Source organism: Puma concolor, chromosome B1, assembly GCF_028749965.1.
Source record: "Puma concolor isolate L17-30 chromosome B1, mPumCon1.1.hap2, whole genome shotgun sequence".
NCBI classification, from domain to species: Eukaryota; Metazoa; Chordata; class Mammalia; order Carnivora; family Felidae; genus Puma; species Puma concolor.
This window is the reverse complement of record NC_141670.1, coordinates 133,648,667-133,669,983: the sequence shown is the minus strand read 5'-3', so window position 1 is coordinate 133,669,983 and position 21,317 is coordinate 133,648,667. Positions and strand designations below refer to the sequence as shown.

Sequence of the window (21,317 nt, the reverse complement as noted above, 5' to 3'; positions counted from 1 at the left end):
CTCGAACTCACGAGCTGTGAGATCACGACCTGAAGTCAGAGGCTCAAGTGACTGAGCCACCCAGACGCCCCCAGAATACAAAACATCTTAAGTTAAATATGGATTTATTACTTATCAGTACAAAGTTTCATGACTTAGTTTTAGCTTCATGACTTAGTTTTAGAAGTAGATATGAATGCCGTAACTATAGAATTTAATTCACTTAATATTACTGAAACAATGAGTATCTTAAACATTCCCTCAAGGAGTTTTCACAAAATTAAATTACTTAGCAAATTATTTGTCTTTTACTACATCATGGAACAAATTAAGCCATCAGTATAGTGTCATGGCTTGCCAAAGTACAAATGAATGAGATCTCTCCCTTATTGTATGACTAAATTAAGGTAACTCCCTACTACTCATGGAAATACATGAGCTCTAAAGAGCAAAATTGATGACTACATTTTACCATCAGTTCAACCACATCCCAAAAAGAAAGATAATGTCAAATATTTATTCTGCAATCTAAATTCATATCCTGTTTTAGATAAGCTTATCATGGAGGCAAAATTATGAATTAAATATTATACTATCTTAGACTATCTTGGTGATTTTTAGCACTCCACATTTAATTTAGTCTTATTTTATACAACTTTTAATGTAAAAACATATAGACTTAGTAAAAGTATATAAAAGATTGATGCAACAGTTATTAGAAATATCCTAAACATAAAATAACAGAAGGCATGAGAAAGCTGATAGGGGCTAACATGCTGGCACATATACTCATGCAAACACTCTTAAATCTTCCCCCTTCATGTGCTGAGAGAGGTGCCTTTTATGGATAGTTGGATGAGTTTGGTATCAACTTCAAAAATAGTTGTTTTACTATATAAAATCTGTCTAATCGCTCTTCTGATTTCCTCTAATTCCTGGGGTATACATCCTACTATTATTTTTTTAGTGGGGGTGGGGGTTTATGTTTGAAAGCTCTTAGGACAGAATTGTTTACCCCCAAATTCCTATGTTGAAGCCCTAACCGACAACGTGACTGTTTTGGAGACAGGGACTTTACAGAGGTAATTAAGGCTCACTGAGGCTATAAGGGTGGGGCTCTACTCCGTTAGAACTGGTGTTATTATAAGAAAAGGAGGAGACACCAGGAAAGCATGCACACAGAAGAAAGGCCATGGGAGGACACAGAGAAGGCACTGTCTGCAAATCGAAGAGAGAAGTCTCTCATCAGAAACCAACCCCATCTGCACCTTGATCTTGGACTTCCAGCCTCCAGAACGGTGAGGAAATAAATCCCTATTGTTTAAGTCCCCCAGGTAGTACTTTGTGAAGGTAGCCCCAGCAGGCTAATACAAAAGCTAAAAACTAGTTTTAGAAATTAAAACACAAAGTTTATTTTATAATCTTTTTGAATAGTGAATAAATGACTGGAATAAGTCCTGTCAAAATAAATATATGAAAATCTGTTCAGTGTGTTCATGTGGAAATCCTGTTCTCTTCAAAAAAAAAAAAAAAAAAAAAAAAAAAGGTCTCTGAGTCAACACCTTTCAGCCACAGTACAAATGTGACTGTGAGAGCACTGGAATACAATTCCTGACTGCAACATTCGGACAGCTTTCAATCATACTGGACATCACTGAGATTTGACCTGAACTCAAATCTCTGCGGCTTCTCACTTCATCTAGAGTTTCTCCCTCACCCCTACATGCACACTTAATGTTCTAGTAATACCTAACTATTTATCGTTCCTCTAATAGTACAGCATAATTTTTTTCTTTTACTTTGAACTAGGAATTTAATATAATATTTGTAACAAAGAAATCTGTATATACATTTCCAATTTATTGTGTATTGGACAGTTGAAACCACTTTAACTTAAATTACGCTTTGCCTTTTAGAAAGTATTTATTATAAAATTTTCACACACATAGAAAAGAAGAGAGACTCACAACGAACTTCCATATACCCCTCACCAAGAGTCAACATTTCCATGCATCTGGCAGATGGCAAGCTTTTTAATAAATGAATTAAACTGAAACCTTTCACATAATGAACATGTTCCTTAAACCTTGGTATTTTTATGGTAGCAAATAATAACATAAACCTGACGTTTCCTTTTAAATTTAAACAATAAATAATTAGCATTAAAATGAAATATTTACAGTCTATCTTTTGTATTTGTTTAAACAATGTCACAATGACTTTAGTATAGACTTTATTGGCTCTTTAATCTCATCCTGAAATATGGTCATCACTGGCTTTAAGGATATATTTTTTTAATTGGTTGCAGCTCTAAGTTGTTAGGAGGCCAAACAATAGACAAAAATATAATGAGTTTGTATATTTAAGAACTCTTTTTTTTCTTTTCTTTTTTTTTTTTTTTTTTTTGAGGGGGAGAGGGGCAGAAGGAGAAGGAGAGAAAGAATCTCAAGCCGGCTCCATGCTCAGCACAGAGCCTAATGCGGGGCTCGATCTCACAACCATGAGATCATGATCTGAGCCAAAGCCAAGAGTCAGACGTTTAACTGACTCAGCCACCCAGGCACCTCTTTAAAAACTCTTTTTAGCCATTCCATAGAGTTATTAGTTTTGAATAGAATATATTAAAGTCTAGCTTAATTTTTATTTTTTAAACAAAGCCTGATGAAAATCTTTGATAAATGAATCAATTATGCATAAGTATATACTGAGAAAAACATACTTACTATAGGCTATGATAACGATTCTCAACCTTTGCACAATCAGTGATATGTCACTGTATCTCCTGGGGACATACTGGAGAGGACTTTCATGGGGACAAAAGTAGTAGGTCTGGGGCCCTGAGAGATAAGGGCCTCACTCCTCCACAGACCTGGTGAGCTCAGAGAGGCAGTGCAGTGTGGCGTGGAGGTTGAAGAGGAAGGACTATCAAGATACGCTAATTACCCAGCATGTCAGGTGAGGAGGAGGCCATATGACTAGGAGGGCGAGGCCAACAGGGAACACAGGAAGGGGACTTCTGCATGCCCAGACCACACACCAAGGAGAAAGAGTAATGCAAGACTGTAAGTTACCTTGGCCACACACAGTTTGCAGCCCGAGATTCACTCACTCAGTGCACAACTTAATCTGACCACAATGAGTAAGCAGCATGAGCAGTGAAGGAAATTACCAGAGAAGAAACTTTAAGGGGAAGGCTGGAGTTTCGTGGATTGTTAGATTAGTCACCTTCTACCATTCTCCATCTCATTTGTTCTCCTGATATTGATAGTAAAATATGATTGAGGTAACTTATATTAGAAACATTCCCAACTCTGGGAAACTAAACTCTGCAGGAAAGGTTACTTACTCTGTGTTTCGTATTTTTCTGTCTATCCCCGTTCACTGTGACCTTACCCCACTGTGCTGTCCCCTGCCTGCTGCCGTGCACCCACCATCAACATTTGCACTGTCTGTCTCTGTTCTCTCTCTTGTGCTTACTACCACTTCCATCCAACCTCAGCTTGCTGTCCACCTGTCCAAACAAAGAGAGTGGAAAGCACGATGTCGTGACACACTAAGACTATTTTTAAAATGCAATGTGTTGCTACATACTGTTTGGCAAAAAATGAGGCAGAGGATATGAACAGTATTAAATAATTTGTACTTGCTGTGTAACATAATTTAGGCAGTACACAAACTAATTATACTCCTAAACATTTTCTATAAAGCTTAGTCAATAGCTAATTTTAAACATAAATACCTCCCGTATTACAATTTTTCTATTCTCTAAAGGTAGTATTACACAGCACCCTCTCCAACCCAGCAGCTCCAAGACAATTAAAAAAAAATTTTTTTTAAATGTTTTTATCTATCTTTGAGATGGAGAGAGACAGAGCATGAACAGAGGAGGGTCAGAGAGAGAGGGAGACACAGAATCTGAGGCATAGGCTCTGAGCTGTCAGTCAGCACAGAGCACCACGCGGAGCCCGAACTCATGGACTGTGAGATTATGACCTGAGCTGAAGTCGGACACTTAACCGACTGAGCCACCCAGGCACCCCTAAGACAATTTTTTTTAAAGTGCTGCCTATATCACTTAAAAAGTCAGTAGGTTATACCACTGATACTGTTTTATTTCTAAAATTACATTTGTTAGTATAGCTCTTAAACATCTTGACAATATGTGGCATGGTATTTATTTACACTACTTGTCTTTTGTGTCTTTCTTTAATCAAAAAGAAATCTCTTTTTTCCCTTAGATTTTGATGTAGATTATGAATCCAGGTAAAAAAGAATGAGGAGGACTAGGGTCTGATTTAGTCTTCGACATTTAATAAGGAATTCAAAACAATAACTTTTTAAAGACTAAATGCTAGGGTAGATAAAAATAAAACTTTTGGGAAAAATATATGAATATAACTTTATTTTCCGTGACAATTTAAATATGATTATTCAAAAATATGGATGATAATTATTTATTTGTGTTTTCTCAAATCCTTGAAAATCTCAAATTCTTGAAATTCATGCTGTGGGAAAGCTTAAAATCAGTCACTATAATAATAAAGAACACAAACATTTCCTTTTCTGATTAGACTTAGGCTCAACATTCCTTACCCTAAAATGTAACCAACTGTCAGAATATTACAGTGATATTCTAGTATTTAATCAGGCCAATATAGCAGGGAAATCTGTTGATTTCATAAGCTGTTCTAACAGCCAAATGAATGTTGTCTAATAAGAGAAAAACCACCTCTGGACAGGCATAGGGCCATTTTCTCCTCCAGTGGTTCAGCATCCCTCTCAATAAGATATTCATGAGGAAGCCATGAAATGTATTAAATCAGAGGTGGTTTCCTACAATATACATCTAGACAACATAAAACATCTAGAAAAAGCTGAAATATTCATTTAGCTGCCTACGAATTTCCAAAAGTTACCTTAGTTAGAATAGTCAAGGGCGCTTGGGTGGCTCAGTCAGTTAAGCATTTGACTCTTGATTTTGGCTCAGGTCATGATCTCACAGTTTCGTGAGTTCAAGCCCCACACCGGGCCCTGTGCTGACAAGTGCAGAATCTGCTTGAGATTCTCTCTCTCTGCCCCTCCCCTGCTTGCACTCTCTCTTCCTCAAAAACAAAAAATAACAAACTTAAAAAAAAGAATAGTCAAAATGAAACTTTTAAAGTTTTAACCTGAATACTGAAATGGGAATGGCTATAATGCAGTGACTAATTCAGGTGTATATTTTTAAAAGGAGAAGAGAAAATCCAAATAAGAGGCACCAATGCCAACTCACACATCTCTGCTGCGTCGAACTTCATCCTGCTCTTTGGACTGGCGGCGGCGCTGTCTGGCAGATGTGGAAGAAGACGCTGATGATGTTCCAGACTCTGAGTCCTCTGAACTTTGGCCTCCAGGGCCATTAACATCAAAAAGATGCTGCTCTACTGCTGACCGGATGGTTCTTTCTAAGAGTCTAATAAAAAAAGAATACAGAGTCACTCAGGTAATCAAATTTATCAATGATTGTCTTTAAAAGTTTGTATCTCGGGGCGTCTGGGTGGCACAGTCGGTTAAGCGTCCAACTTCAGCCAGGTCACGATCTCGCGGTCCGTGAGTTCGAGCCCCGCGTCAGGCTCTGGCCTGATGGCTCAGAGCCTGGAGCCTGTTTCCGATTCTGTGTCTCCCTCTCTCTCTGCCCCTCCCCTGTTTATGCTCTGTCTCTCTCTGTCCCAAAAATAAATAAATGTTGAAAAAAAAATTAAAAAAAAATAAATAAAAGTTTGTATCTCTAATTTTGGAAAATCTGTATTTCCAATGGTAGATCTACTATAGTTTCATGAACAGAGATAGCATATGAGACATCTCAAAATATCTGTATCGTGTGTTAAAGATAAATCCCAACCTAACAAATCCTACCAATTTGATAACCGTGCTTCTCATCTCTGTAGGTCCAGGATTACTGAAATGCTCACAGCAAGTCTAGCAACAGTTATCAGAGGCCATCAGGAAATAAGGGTCATTTATATAAGGCAGAATGAGGAAATATTTTTTTTCCTCATAGAATAAGAATAGACCTATTCTTATAAGGGTGAGTTCCTCCAGATGTCATACCAGTTCTTTAGAGGAAGGCAGTATGGTTTGTGAAGCAAACTGGCACAAATAATTTTATGATGGCTATTATCTATTTAGAATCCCTTTAAGATAAAATTATGCAGGGAATAATGCTATTAAAAAGGAATACCTCACGAGAACAATTACTACTTAGAATAGCAAAATCTTTCTGAACCTTCATTAAATTAAATTGTGATGTATACAGTTGAAGCTGCATTCATGCAAACATCCCAATACTCATTACTGAAGATGGTAGGATAGATTTCCTTTGTCCAACATGAAGAAATACTTCAGTACAGGGGCTAAAAAGAGTGCATGATGGGATAGATAAGGTATCCTTTCTAAAGCTGTATAATCTTTCAATGTGTCCAAACTTCTTTTATCACCACACTATTTAATTCTAAATAGCTGGCATGGAAAATTCTAAACATATTCTCCTCAAACCACATTTTTCTGCACTTGAAAAAAGAATCGCATCCAAACTCATCAAATGGTACACATTAAATATGTATAGTTTTTTGTGTCTCAATAAAGATATTAGAAAATTTAAAAGAACCATGTAGTTTTAAAATGTTCAGATTAAGAAAAACATTTGCTTAAATAAAATGGGTTTTAAGAAATTTAAGAACTTGAGATTTTCCAAATGTAGTTTTCTACCAGATGCATAGTAATTTCATTAAAACTATTTGTAGACATTGAACAAGTATAGTCTAACTTGGGCATTAGAACTTTTATATTTAGAACTCCATACCCCAATGATTCAAGATTACCTAACAGTGGCATGCAGGGATGTCAGTGAATTAATATGTACATACAAACCCATCCCACACCTTTTCCAAACTATGTAAGATATAAAAGAAGTAAAGGTTGTCAGGAAACACATAAGCAAGAACACATCAGTCTTGGTATATTTCCGGAATCTCTTTAAAATTCACAAAGCTAAGAGAGGTCAGTCCTGCCCTCTCACTGCTTCTTTACCTAACAAAGAAGAAAAAAAAATCCCAATTTATCCTGTTGGATCCAAATTCATACTAACTAGTGCTTTTTTAAATTCTCTCTACTTCCTTATCGCATCTTCCCTCCTTTTCTGCCTGATCCCTGTTGATGGAAGATGCTCTAAAAAGGCCCATTTATGTCTCAGGAAGGAAGGAAGGAAGGAAGGAAGGAAGGAAGGAAGGAAGGAAGGAAGGAAGGAAGGAAGGAAGGAAGGAAGGTGTGATGGAAAGTCTTTGAGCAAGAAACTATTTATAAATATTTATTTAGTGCCTAATATACATCAGGCACTTTTCTGTATGTTAGGGATACAGCCATGAATATGACAGACAAGACCCCTGTGTTTATGGAGCTTATGTTGCTGCTATGAGGCAAGATGGGTAATAAATCGTGAAATTTCAGATGATGATAAATTCCCTCCAAAATGGAGTCCAGGATTGGAGAGTAACTGTGGATAGTCAGGGATGTCTTCTCGGACGAGAGGACATTGAAACAAAAAAGTGGATTATAGGAAAATTAATGGCCAGGCTGAAAAACAGCCAGTACAAGGGCTCTGTGGCAAATATACGCTTGGCCTATTCCAGAAAGAGAAGGCCACGAGGTTGAAGCATAATGAGCAATCTAGTCAGAGAGGTAGGCAAGGGCAGGTAACTGGAGTTTAGATTTTAGACCATGTGTAACTGGTGGCCTGAGGGAAAAAAAGGCAGATGATGGACATAATCAATAGAACACTATTGCTGCCCTGTGGAGAAAGGATTTGTTGCCATCATTAATTTGCTTTTGATTCTGTGTGCCTATTGGGCTGTAAAGTCCCTGAAGGCAGAGCCCAAAGCTTATCTGACATTACACACTTAACACTCTGCTTGGCATAGTGCAGGTACTCAATAAATGCTGGCTGATTAAACATTATGAGGGAAGAAGGAAAGATACTGTTACTACTTTAGCCTTTAATGACATCCTTCATTGCAAGATACCTCCCCCAACACACATTTTGCAAATATTAATAGACTATGACATTATTTTGACTGAAGCAAACATCTTGCATGTTCAAACGGTTGAGTCGTCTCTAGTCACACACCCACACAGAAGCTCAAACAGGAACACTTCTTATTTAGTCCTCTTCTCGGGTTTTAAAAATAATCATTGGTTGCTTACTGTATTAATTTCCCAATACTATACACCATTAGAGTAGCTTTTTTTCCTGTTTGATAAATGGGAAAGGAGGGGAAAAACTCCAATCCAAAAAACTTACTCTCCAGTTGTTGAAACATTGCTGACTTGGGATACATGCGTGCTGTGGAAAAGAAGCACAAAGAAATAAAGTCAGATTAGAGCACAGAGACTGTGAACCCAATGTCTGAAGGGGATTCCGGGCTGAAAGTATCAGCCAGACTCTGACTGTTCTCTGTACAATGTTTAACCATCCACTGACAGATGCTGATTTTCACTTATTTCTAGAATTAGAGGATGGCCCTGGGTGTTTACTCCTGAAAGGTGCTTCCCTCTGCCCCTCCATTTTAAAGATGTCTATGACATAGAGTTCTAAAGTGACCTTTACAAACCATCTCTACCCTCTAACCCTACCACCACGGTTCTAGTTCAGGGTCTTTTCATTTTCCCAAAATGTTAATACAATGTTGCTGACTGCCTTCCTGCTACCAACTCTACCCATTCCTGGTGCTCCCCAGCCCAAATCTGGTCCCTCCTTGTCCACCTCTTCCAGACGTGCATACAGAAGCAGCTTTCTAAAGCTGCTCTGAACATGCAGACAGCAGCAGGAACCACAGGGGACAGAGAAGAAGGAAGCAACACTGGTTTCTACAGGACTATTTCTAAGCCATCTTTTCTTCTGAAGTTCCTCAAGATGGAGAATCCCTCAAGCTCTACAGTGTTTCATCTCAACACCTAATTTACAGCCCTTTTATTGAGCATTTATAAACTCCTTCTACCTCCCCATTTTCTCCAAAGCCTGAATTCCTGCAAGAGCATTACAAAGTAGTCAAACGTTAAGTGAACAGTGAGATTATAGAACACTACCTGATCAGCACACTCTGGAACTTCTCCCCTCTTGCTTGCACCCTGTGTTCATATAACCACAGTGAGGGTTGAAGCTAGCAAATACTTTAGCAGCATCAATACCAAGACTTTCTCACAGTCAGCCTTTCAGTGCTTAGTCAGCTTCTAAATCAAGATTCAAAAGTCTGCTTAAAAGAAAATCCTTCATGCTTGTCAAACTACAGTTTTACATAACAGATAAAACAGTGCCCTTTTTTCCTCATTCTTTGTAGAAGACACCTGAAGAAAATGACAGTCCTTAATGACCAATACTGATGGCAGCCTTTTAAAAAATTGATTTTTTTCAACGTTTATTTATTTTTGGGACAGAGAGAGACAGAGCATGAACGGGGGAGGGTCAGAGAGAGAGGGAGACACAGAATCTGAAACAGGCTCCAGGCTCCGAGCCATCAGAGCTCGACGCGGGGCTCGAACTCACGGACCGCGAGATCGTGACCTGGCTGAAGTCGGACGCTTAACCGACTGCGCCACCCAGGCGCCCCTAAAAAATTGATTTTTTAAACCATCTGTTGGGTTTTTCTTCTATGTACATGTGTATCTCATCTCTTTCCATTCTGAATCTAAGTGCCTCAAGGGACGGTATGACACTTCTCCTTTATTGCTATTATGCTCCCTACCATCACCATTATCATCAGACAGAGCCTAGCACTTATTATCCCAGAGGTGATCAACACTTACTCTTTAGCCCAGAGAATTTCCTTTAAAAAAGCCATAGCTATTTTCACAGCCACAAACCACAGTCAAATCCCGGAAGAGACCCAAAAAATAATGCTATTGTTCACAAGGGAAACTGATGTGAAAAATCTCAATAAATGAACAAATGAACAAATAAATACACTCTAACACTTACTGAGTACTTAGTATGTTTCAGACACTGTGCTAAGTATTTTGTACATAGATTTTCTCGTTTGCTGTTTACAATAGCCCTCTGAGGTAGGTACTATTGTTTTCTCAATTTTCAGATGAAGAGGTTAGAGGTTAAGAAACTTGCCCACAGTGACAGAGCCAAGAAGTAGATGAGCTGGAATTTGAACCAAGAAAGTTTTAGCTCAGAGTCTAAGCTTTTAATCACCACACCAGACATTCAATCCATCACTAACTAGAAGAAAAACTCACTAGAATCATCTTTGTAGATGGAGGCTTGGACTTAGGTATTTTACTTTGCTTTTAATCACAACCATTTTTTATCTGCTTCACAATGCCTGTTATTCACAGTGGTTCCCAGGTTACATAACCAATAATATATCCTTTGCTGTTCTCTGTCCTTAACTGGAACAGGCAGTTCCTGCTTTTGATGCTTTGTGGCTCACTCTCTGTAAAGTCAACACTGTATAATTAACTCCTGCATTTCACTTCTCAATGCAGTTGCACAAGCTTAGTTTTGGGAACATGGACCAATGTGAATGATGACTCCAGGAGAATACAGAAGAGGGAGAAAATGTGGATCTGCAAGATGCTAAAAATATTCCAAAGACATGTAAGTATAATCAGCCAATTAGTCCTCCAGGCCATCTCAGAATGAGGAGATGTACATCCTTTCTTCTCTTCTACATACTTTTAACCTGAACTTCTTTTTGCTTATAAAAGCACATGCTGATATTTTTATGTTCCTTTTGGGGGGCTGGGGGCCAGGACACAAAAAGAAAGGTGAGGAAGAAAGAGACAAGAAAATGACATCAAGTAGAACCAGGTTTTGAGATTACTAACTGAGGAAGTGCTTCTCAAACATTAAGGCATAGCTGAATCACCTAGGAGCTTGTTTACAAACAGACTCTCGTTCAATAGTCTAGGTCTCAGGAAGGGGACTGCCTTTCTAACAAATTTTACAGTGATTTTGAGGCTGCTGATTTGTGTAAGACACTGATTAGCAAAGCTGTAATTCCCTGCAACTAAAATTCTTCAAGACTTCAATTACTTGGATATCACAATAGCTATTTTTAAACTTTCTAATCTAAGTAATGAGGGTATGAGTTGGAAAACTTAGGCTAGCATAAGTGAATAAAAGGCAATATGTCAAAATTTCCCTCATAGCTTATAACCTAAGCCATCTAAATCAGTCTTGTAAAATTTATTATTTATTTTTCAATGTTTGTTTATTTTTGTGAGACAGAGACAGAGTGCCAGTGGGGAAGGGCAGAGAGAGAGAGAGAGAGAGAGAGAGGGAGACACAGAATCTGAAGCAGGCTCCAGGCTCTGAGCTGTTAACACAGAGCCTGATGCAGGGCTCAAACTCATGAGCCATGAGATCATGACCTGAGCCAAAGTCGGCCGCTTGACCGAACGAGCTAGTCAGGTGCCCCCAAATCAATCTTTTTTTTCTTTTTAATGTTTATTTACTGATTTTTGAGAGAGAGTGCGTGCACAAGTTGGGGAAGGGCAGAGAGAGAGACACACAGAATCCCAAGCAGGCTCCATGCTGTCAGCAGAGAGCCCAATGTGGGGCTCGAACCTACGAACCATGAGATCATGACTTCAGCTGAAATAAAGAGTCAGATGTTCAACTGACTGAGGCCACCCAGGCACCCCAACATAAATCAGTCTTAAAGAGCCATTTTCAGAATGCAAAATAAATGAATAAATCAATAACAAAAACAAGTAATTAAATCATATTCAATTTTGCTTATATATTGATCTTAGGTCAAATTTATGATAATTTAGTTTCTTCAACATTCCTTTGGAAGTTTTGGTATACTTAGCATGCCCATGTTTTCATGTTTTTAAAACAGAATTTGTGTAAAGCAAGTATTCTGAGAAGAGAATATTTTCCATTGGAAATCAAAAAAGGGAAGTTCTGGTCTCAGCTCTGCAGTTAATAAGCTGAAATCATACATTGTCAGTTAGCCTGGCTGTTTGGATTGGTTTCTTCCTACAGAAAATGAAAAGCTTGGCTACTGATCTCTGTGGTTTTCTTTTTAGCTCTAAAAGTTTACTTCCCTAAAGTTTAAATCATTACAAAAGGTTATAACTGCATAATGTTTTATGATAGTTTCAGTCATAGTTATGGTTTATTAAATACCAATATGGCTTTGGTCAGGTATCCAAACACCTCTATAGTTCCTGTGGGATAATTCACCACTAACAAGATTTCTAAGAATATTTAATGACAGAAATAGGGGTTATATTTCCATAGCTATAATTGACTCATGAAGGTAATTCTAAGACACTGATAAGAGAACAATAAGCAAATAAGCTAAAGTGAAAGATTTCCTTCAAGCCACATGTAGCTTGTTTTTTATCCTCTGCAGAAAGCTAAGAATAATGAATTCTATCAGAGCCCTTTGCTAACAAAATTTCTTACCATGCTATATAAACACTTGAATATGGAAGAGATCATATCATAATGTTGATAAAGCAAGTATTCAAAACTGAAAGAGGGGCACTTGGGTGGTTCAGGCAGTTAAGCATGTGACTCTTGATTTTGGCTCAGGTCATGATCTCACATTGGTGAGATGGAGTCCCCCTATGGGCTCTGCGTTGACAGCCACAGACAGAGCCTGCTTGGGATTCTCTCTCTGCCCCTCCCCACCATGTATGGGCATGCTTTCTCTCTCAAAATAAACAAACATTAAAAAAAAAAAAAAACCTGAAAGAAATACGCTTATATGCAGACTCCAGCACTATGGACAATTTCATTACCCAAGCCTGCTGTAAGCGACAGTGCAACTGCATTCACTATTGGTATAGTTATTTAAAATAGATTCTAAGCCTCCTCTGCAATATATTCTAAAATTTTGTTTAATGTTTATTTATTTATTTATTTATTAAAAAAAATTTTTTTTTCAACGTTTATTTATTTTTGGGACAGAGAGAGACAGAGTATGAACGGGGGAGGAGCAGAGAGAGAGAGGGAGACATAGAATCGGAAACAGGCTCCAGGCTCTGAGCCATCAGCCCAGAGCCTGACGCGGGGCTCGAACTCACGGACCGCGAGATCATGACCTGGCTGAAGTTGGACGCTTAACCAACTGCGCCACCCAGGCGCCCCTGTTTATTTATTTTTGAGAGAGAGAGAGAGAGAGAGTGAGCGAGAGGAAGAGGGACAGAGAGGGAGACACAGAATCTGAAGCAGGCTCCAGGCTCTGAGCTGTCAGCACAGAGCCTGATGCGGGGCTCGAACCCACAAACTGTGAGATCATGACCTGAGCCAAAGTCAGATGTTTAACTAACTGAGACACCCAGGTGCCCCTGCAATGTATTCTATGACATACTTAAATATATTTAGTCCGTATCTCTATTAACAAAACTCAAACTACATTTCTGGAAGCTGAATATGCTCAACAATATTAGTCTATAAATTTGCATGTGATAAGATGCACAGAATGCCTGTTGACAAGTGATTTTCTAATTAGAGCTTTGGTCTGAAATAAAGAAATCTACATATAAAAAGAATGAAGTTTCAATTCTACTAAAATCCGACATCTTGAAAAAGCATGTGTTCTCTTTCTCTGTATGTTCTCTTACTTCAGTGTGTTTTCTTTTCTGTGGTATATAAATCTGAAGCAGGCTCCAGGCTCTGAGCTGTCAGCACAGAGCCGATGTGGAGTTCAAACTCACGAGCTGTGAGATCATGACCTGAGCTGAAGTTGGACGCTTAACCGACTGAGCCACCCAGGTGCCCCTAATGAATAAGGATATAAAAGACAATTAAGTGATATTTAATTCAGCCTAAGCATGAAGATCATGTAACTAATCAAAATAGCATCAAGCTCCTAATTTGTCTATTTAAGAGAATACACTATTTTTAGTATTATTTTAAAATACTAAAACAGTTGATATGCAGCGTCAACATTATAAGATGGATCTAATGTTATTTCTTGCAATTGCAGAACAGATTTCTAATTAAAGCTTTAATCATTGTCTTCAGTGGACAGTGTCATACAATAAAACAAATACACTTGATCTTCAGTGTTTATTCACTTTAAATTTTAGCTATTATTATGATATGTAGAAATTAATGGAGCATTTATAGGTGCTCAAACTTTGACAAAAATTGTGTCACTCTTTTGTGGTGGTGTTACAGATAGTTCGGATTTAAAAGGCCTCACCTTTTTGGTTTTAAATCATATACTATGCATATAATACTAGAACATAAATTGAAAACATACTACATGGATAAGAGTCAGTAGAGGAAAATATTTATCCTCATACTTTATCAAACATTACACTTCCTAGTCCCTTAAATATTAGGATTGATTTGAAGAAAAAAATTATTCTTCATTCCTATATTTTCATAATCTATTAAGCAATTTTTAACAAATTAAAGAGAGTCCATCAAAATACTGAAATACTCACTTTTCTGTTCAGGCCCTAATTATTGGAGTTTTTAGTTTTACATATTTAGCATGTTTTTGCATAAAAAGAAATTCAGTTTTAGTTTTTTGACCAGGGCCTTTATAAAGCAAAATTATGAATGAAATGGATAGTTCACTATGTATACTCCTTTACAGATAAGTTTACACAGCTCTGATTCTCTCTCATTTAATCTGGCTTCAGAGTGTGTCCTTAATACAGACATAATCCTTATTCTCAAATAATGCTATTCATATACATCTTTGGCTATACATCTAGTTATTTTCTTAGAATTAGAACAGATTACTTGATTTTTGGATCCAAATGGAATTTTCCTCAATTTTTTTTTTTTTTTTGAGAGAGAGAGAGAGAGAGCGAGAGAGAGCGAGAGAGAGCGAGAGCAAGAGAACACACATGAATGAGAGAGCATGGGAGAGGGAGAGAGAGAGAGAATCTTAAGCAGGCTCCACCCTCAGTGCAGAGCCCTGACTTGGGCTCACAACCCTGAGATCATGACCTGAGCTGAAATCAAGAGTTAGACATTTAACCTAAAAAGGCACCCAGAAGCCCCTTCTTCTCAAAATTTATTTTTTATTTCTATATTTTCAGGTTTATTAGTATGAAATTGCAAGTAGTCTCTGATCTTTTAAAAACTACTACATACCTTGACTGCAAATTTCAACTTGGATTATTAGGATTGTTCCATTTTTTTCTCAAGTTTATTAGAGGCTTTTCTCTCTTTATTTTTAATATTTTTTAACGTTTATTTATTTTTTTTTCAACGTTTATTTTTTTGGGGACAGAGAGAGACAGAGCATGAACGGGGGATGGGCAGAGAGAGAGGGAGACACAGAATCGGAAACAGGCTCCAGGCTCTGAGCCATCAGGCCAGAGCCTGACGTGGGGCTCTAACTCACGGACCGCGAGATCGTGACCTGGCTGAAGTCGGACGCTTAACCGACTGCGCCACCCAGGCGCCCCTAACGTTTATTTATTTTTAAGAGAGAGAGAGAGAGAGAGACAGAGAGAGAGCGCGTGCGCGCGTGAGCGAGTGGGGGAGGGGCAGAGAGAGAGGGAGACACAGAATCCGAAGCAGGCTCCAAGCTCTGACCTGTCAATACAGAGCCCGACGCAGGGCTTGAACTCACAAGCTGTGAGATCATGACCTGAGCTGAAGTTGCACTTAACCAACTGAGCCACCCATGTGCCCCAGAGAGGTTTTTCTCTTTTAAAATTTTCATTTTTATTCCTAAAGAACCAGTTCCTAGATTCAAACATCAGTTCTGCTCTTTTCTCCATTTCTTTTATTATTATTATTAAAACCTTTTAAATTTCTAAGAGGTTTCTTTTCTTCCTTTATATGGTTTCTTATTCCGATTGTGTGGCTTATTCATTTTTAATCTTAAGAAGATGAAGTCACCTTTTAAAAAAGAGCTTAGAGGGGTTTCTGGGTAGCTCAGTCAGTTAAGTGTCAGACTTTGGCTTAGGTCATGATCCTGCAGTTCGTGGGTTCAAGCACCGCATCAGGCTCTGTGCTGACAGCTCAGAGTCTGGAGCCTGCTTGGGATTCAGTCTCCCTCTCTCTCTCAAAAATAAACATAAAATTTTTTTTTTCTAAAAGAGCTTAGAACTCACAAGTTTTCATACGTACTTTCCTCCTTTTTCTTATCAATTGTCTACACTAGTTTTTATTTTGTCTTTGAATTTTTTTCCTCCCTTTAGGAGAGTTTTCATTAGTTGATTGGGAATTTTTTGGTATTAATTACACTGTGGTTAGAAAACATGACTGTTAAAATTTCCACTCTTTGAGAACTTTCAGATACAGCTGAATAATTCTTTAGAAGTAGCAGGAATGTTTGAGCCCTACTTGTATGGTGCAAAGTTTAGTATGTAATGCTCATTTTATTTTATTTTTTAAGTTTATTTATTTATTTTGAGAGAAAGAGAGAGAGCACGATTGAGGGAGGGACAGAGAGAGAGCACGAATAGGGGAGGGACAGACAGGGAGGGAGGGAGAGAATACCAAGGAGGCTCCATGCTTAGCCTGATGTGGGGCTCGATCCCATGACCATGAGATCATGACCTGCACTAAAATCAACAGTCGATGCCCAACAGACTGAGCACCCAGGCACCTCTGCAATGCTCATTTATTTTAAATCTCATTAATTATATCAGATACTATGCTATACTGTGTGCTATGTACTTGATAAAGTTTGTTATAGACATACAATTTTATGTATAAGTTCTATACTTCAAATTTATTTGCCTGTTTATCCTTGTTAACTTGAGTTTAAATTTCTTTCATTTATTGCTGTGCTATTTTACACATGCTAATATATAACCTTTATGTGCTTAGTCATTTTGTTTGCTTGTTTGTTTTTAAGTAGCCTTCATGCCCAGCATGAAGCCCATTGTGGGGCTTGAACTCATGACCCAGAGATGAAGACCTGGGCTGATCAAGAGTCAGATGCCTAACCAACTGAGCCATCTAGGCACCCCTACAATTTTAGCTTTTATCAAAGAATTTGATCATTCACATTTGTTGTTATAGTTGATGTATTTATTCTAGTTTTGTGTTTTTACTTTATGTTTTCTAATTTGGGAACTTCCTTTTCCTTTGATTTCTGTCTTTGCTCTTATCTTCTGAGGGTATTTGGATTATAGAAATCTTATAGAGATTTCCAATAGTGGTTTTTCTCATACCCATACATACCTAATTATTATTTACCTCTGATTATTAAAACTAAAACACCTCCCCCAAACAAAACTCAAAATTCTGAGTCCCGCTTCAATTAAAAAAAAAAGAAAAGAAAAAAAGGAAACTCTACTACCTTCTATGAAAGACAAGAAATTCAGAATGTTATTACTTTCTTTGCCCCTCCATCAATGATAGTTATCAAGTTTCTACTACTTTTTAATTCACCTCTCAATTAGATGGGCATAACCTTTGATTTCTACTTTTATTTCTATTAGTATGTTTGTTTTCTTAGAATCATAATTTTTAGGTTGGCTTTCCAATCTCTAACCTTCATATCTAGCATTATTTCTCCCAGTTTTTCTTATCTTTTTCCTTTCCATTTTGGAAGAACTTTTCAAGTTTCTTTCTCATCACATACTTGATTTATTTTTTATGTTTTATTTTTTAATTAATTAATTTTTTTTTTTTTTTTTTTTAGTTTAGAGAGAGAGAGAATGTGAGCCAGGGAGAGGGGCAAAGAGAGAGAATCTTACATAGGTTTCATGCTCTGCTCAGAACCTGACACAGGGCTCATTCCCACGACTCTGGGATCATGACCTGAGCCGAAATCAAGCATCAGACATTCAACTGCTGAGCCACCGAGGCACCCTTGTGCTTGACTTATTTTTAATAATTTCTGCTCTCTATTGTTTCCCACGTAGTTTTTGAAATCTCTGCTAATACATTTCTAGGCTCCCTTCTCCTCATTTCAGTTATTCTTCTGTGTCCCTAGCCTTACAATTGTAAACCAATTTTCCCCTTACAGATTCCTACTTACGTTTCACAGAGGGTTGGTCATGTCCTTGAGCATATTTTTGAGAAGATTAGTAATATTACTTTCAAGTTTTCCTCTGAATCATATAAAAAGCAACTCTCTGCAATCTGTTTTTACATGGAGTCCTCAGAGCAAGTCATCCTTCTCTTAGTTTGTAATTTTTCTTTATAGGCCCCACATAGTTCTTCATGTTTTGTGGTTCCGAAGGAGAATCAATCAATCCAGGCACAGCTATTACCAACAACTTGGGTGGTAGATCATTCTTTATTTCATTGTCCCTTGGCTGTGGGTAGATGCCAGCTCATGAATTTAGATTTGAAGAGCCACCATATGAGTCTGCACTAGAATAATCTATAATGCTTAGATAGGTACACTTGCTATTTGGTCCAATTTTCTAAGCTGGAGAATCAAGAATAAATTTGTACTTTGTGCAGTGTACTCTTCAAAGCAGGCATTATGTCTAATAATCTTCCTGCCTTTATCCTCTTCTCAAATGCTTTAAGTGAGTATCTCAGGAGGACCCCCTCTCCTTTCCATTGTTTTGTATACTAGACATTCTATCTTTGAAGAGATACTGACATAAAAAAACTAATGGGGGCAGAGAAGTGAAAAAGAATATGCAACTCAGCTCTGAATGGTTCAGAGAATAACTTTCTGTTCAGTAGGGGGAATGTCACTTGTTTTTCTGGTCAGTAGTAGACAAAGGAAGGAAGTCAACTAATTTTTTTTTTTCCCCTTCCTTCTCTCTTTGTGACCATTTGTATTGTTTAGATAGTGGAGCGTGAAGTCTGTAAAGAAATAATAAGTTTCTCAGTCCATCCCACTGATGTGATCTTTGATATATGGTTTTCTTTATCATTGTTATAAAGCGATCTCTAGTTTTTGTCTTTAATATCATCATTACAATTTAAATGGGAATCTGGAAGTACTTCTATTAGGTAGAGCTAATCTTCTATTTGTTTAAATTAAAAGTTTAAATTAAATTCAAATTTGAAGTTCTTTTTAAAATTTATTTTTTTTTAATGTTTGTTTATTTTTGAGACAGGGAGAGAGAGAGACAGAGCATGAGTGGGAGAGAGGCAGAGAGAGAGGGAGACACAGAATCCGAAGCAGGCTCCAGACTCTGAGCTGTCAGCACAGAGCCCAACACGGGGCTCAAACCCAAGAACTGAGATCATGATCTGAACTGAAGTCTGACACTTAACCAACTGAGCCACCCAGAGGCCCTGAGCTGTCAGCACAGAGCCCAACGTGGGGCTCGAACTCACAGACTGCAAGATCATGACCTGAGCCGAAGTTGGATGCCCAACTGACTGAGCCACCCAGGTGCCCCTGAAGTTCTTTTTAAAAAAAAAAAAAAAAATTAAATTTATTTTAAGAGACAGAGGGTGGGGCGCCTGGGTGGCGCAGTCGGTTAAGCGTCCGACTTCAGCCAGGTCACGATCTCGCGGTCCGTGAGTTCGAGCCCCGCGTCGGGCTCTGGGCTGATGGCTCAGAGCCTGGAGCCTGTTTCCGATTCTGTGTCTCCCTCTCTCTCTGCCCCTCCCCCGTTCATGCTCTGTCTCTCTCTGTCCCAAAAATAAATAAAAAAACGTTGGAAAAAAAAATTTAAAAAAAAAAAAAAAAAAAAAAAAAAAAGAGACAGAGGGAGGAGCAGAGAGAGAGGGAGAGAGAGAATCCCAAGCAGGCTCTGCACTGTCAGCACAGAGCCCAATGCAGGGCTCAAACTCACAAACTGTGAGATCATGAGCTGAAATCAAGAGTTGGACGCTCTGAGCCAACCAGGTGCCCCTAAATCTGAAGTTCTTATAAACAGAAGTCTAAGGAAGGCAGAAAGACTGAAGAATAGAGCAGCAAGAGGTCTAGACAGAATGGCTCTAAAGATGTCATTTCCTGTGAGTAAACTTTTCCTTTGCCTTCTCATGCTGATGAAAGACGTAAGAATACAAAATATAAAAATTCATGTAATTTATCAGTATAGCCTAAATAAGAAGCTTAATATTTTAATTAACACTGATAGAATTAAACGCAGAATCTATACTAGTCTCATACCAAGTAAAAAATATGACTAGCTCAGAAACCAAGAACTCAATATTGAATACCTAAAGAACTATATGACACACATTAGTTAAGTTTATAGTCATTCTTCAGTATAAAATAATTATACTAGTAGTCTGGTTTAGTGTTTTCCAGCTAGGGGTATATCTCTTATGTGACACATTTTTCCCTCAAATTTTTTGTTGTAGTAAAACACACATAAAATCTATTATCTTAACCATTTCTTAGTGTACAATTCAGTGGCACTGAGTATATTCACACTGTTGTGAATTCATTCCATTCATCTCCAGAAACTTTTTATCTTGTAAAACTGAAGCTCTGTACTTATTAAACAGTAACTCCTGATTCTCCCCATCCTCCCAGCCCCTGGCAACCACCATTCTTTGTGTCTCTATGAATCTGATTGCATTAGGTACTTCATGTAAGTGGAATCATACAGATGTCTTTTTGTGACTAACTTATTTCACTTAGCAAAAATGTCCTCAAGGTTCATCTGTGTTATGCATGTATCAGAAGTTCCTTCTTTTTTTAAAGGCTGAATAAGACTCCACCATGTGTATACACTGAGTTTTGTTTATCCATTTATCCACTGAGGGACACTTGGATTGCTACTGCCTTTTTGGCTATTACAAATAATGTTGCCATGAACATGGGTGTACAAATATTTCTTTGGGACCCTGTGACCTGCTTTCAATTTCTCTTCATCTTTGACCACACTTGTTATTTTCTTTTCTTCATAGCAGTCATCCTAATAGGTCTGAGGTGATATTAGAGTTTTGATTTGCAGTTCCCTGATGGTTAGTGATGTTCAGCATCTCTTTGTGTGCTTATTTGTTATTTGTATAACCTCTTTGGAGAAATTTCTATTCAAGTTCTTTGCTCATTTTAAAAATCATTTTGTTGTTGTTGACTTTTTGGAATTCTCCATATATTCTGGATATTAATCCCTTATGAGATAAATGATTTGCAAATATTTCCCCCATTCTCCTTTTAATTTCTGTTGGGAGTGTCTTTGTTGTTGTTGTTGTTTGATGCACAAGATTTAAAAATTTTCATGAAGTCCAATTTGTCTACCCTTTCATTTCTTTCCTGTGCTTTTGGTGTCATATCTAAGGAATCACTGCCAAATTCAGGACTGGGTAGCTTTTGCCTGATGTTTTCTTCTGAGAGTACTTACAGATTTAGCTCTTACATTTACTTTTGATCCATTTTGAGTTAATTCTTGTATATGAGATATTAGGTGAGCGGCCAACTCCATGCTTTTGCATGTGGATATCCAGTTTTCTCAGCACTAATTACTGAAAAGACTATCTCATGACA

The 21,317-nt window shown here is 37.8% G+C and overlaps 1 protein-coding gene and 1 long non-coding RNA gene across 13 annotated transcripts in view; one reads left to right on the top strand and one right to left on the bottom strand.

The window, feature by feature from the left end:
- The window catches only part of FAM13A (family with sequence similarity 13 member A), a 348,053-nt gene that overhangs the window by 84,948 nt on the left and 241,788 nt on the right, over nucleotides 1-21,317 (bottom strand). For 9 of the 12 annotated variants that reach the window (XM_086704590.1, XM_086704594.1, XM_086704588.1 and 6 more), the window contains 2 exons: nucleotides 8,315-8,356; nucleotides 5,252-5,431 (listed from right to left, as the gene is read on the bottom strand). In XM_086704590.1, the coding sequence (XP_086560716.1) occupies nucleotides 5,252-5,431; nucleotides 8,315-8,356 (222 nt within the window). The remainder of the gene's footprint in view (nucleotides 1-5,251; nucleotides 5,432-8,314; nucleotides 8,357-21,317) is intronic. The other 3 variants (XM_086704589.1, XM_086704598.1, XM_086704597.1) reach the window with 1 other exon arrangement.
- LOC147581886 (uncharacterized) lies at nucleotides 1,045-18,483 on the top strand. Its single transcript, XR_015250353.1, has 4 exons — nucleotides 1,045-1,277; nucleotides 5,210-5,461; nucleotides 10,504-10,615; nucleotides 16,812-18,483. It is a non-coding gene; the product is annotated as an uncharacterized LOC147581886 (long non-coding RNA).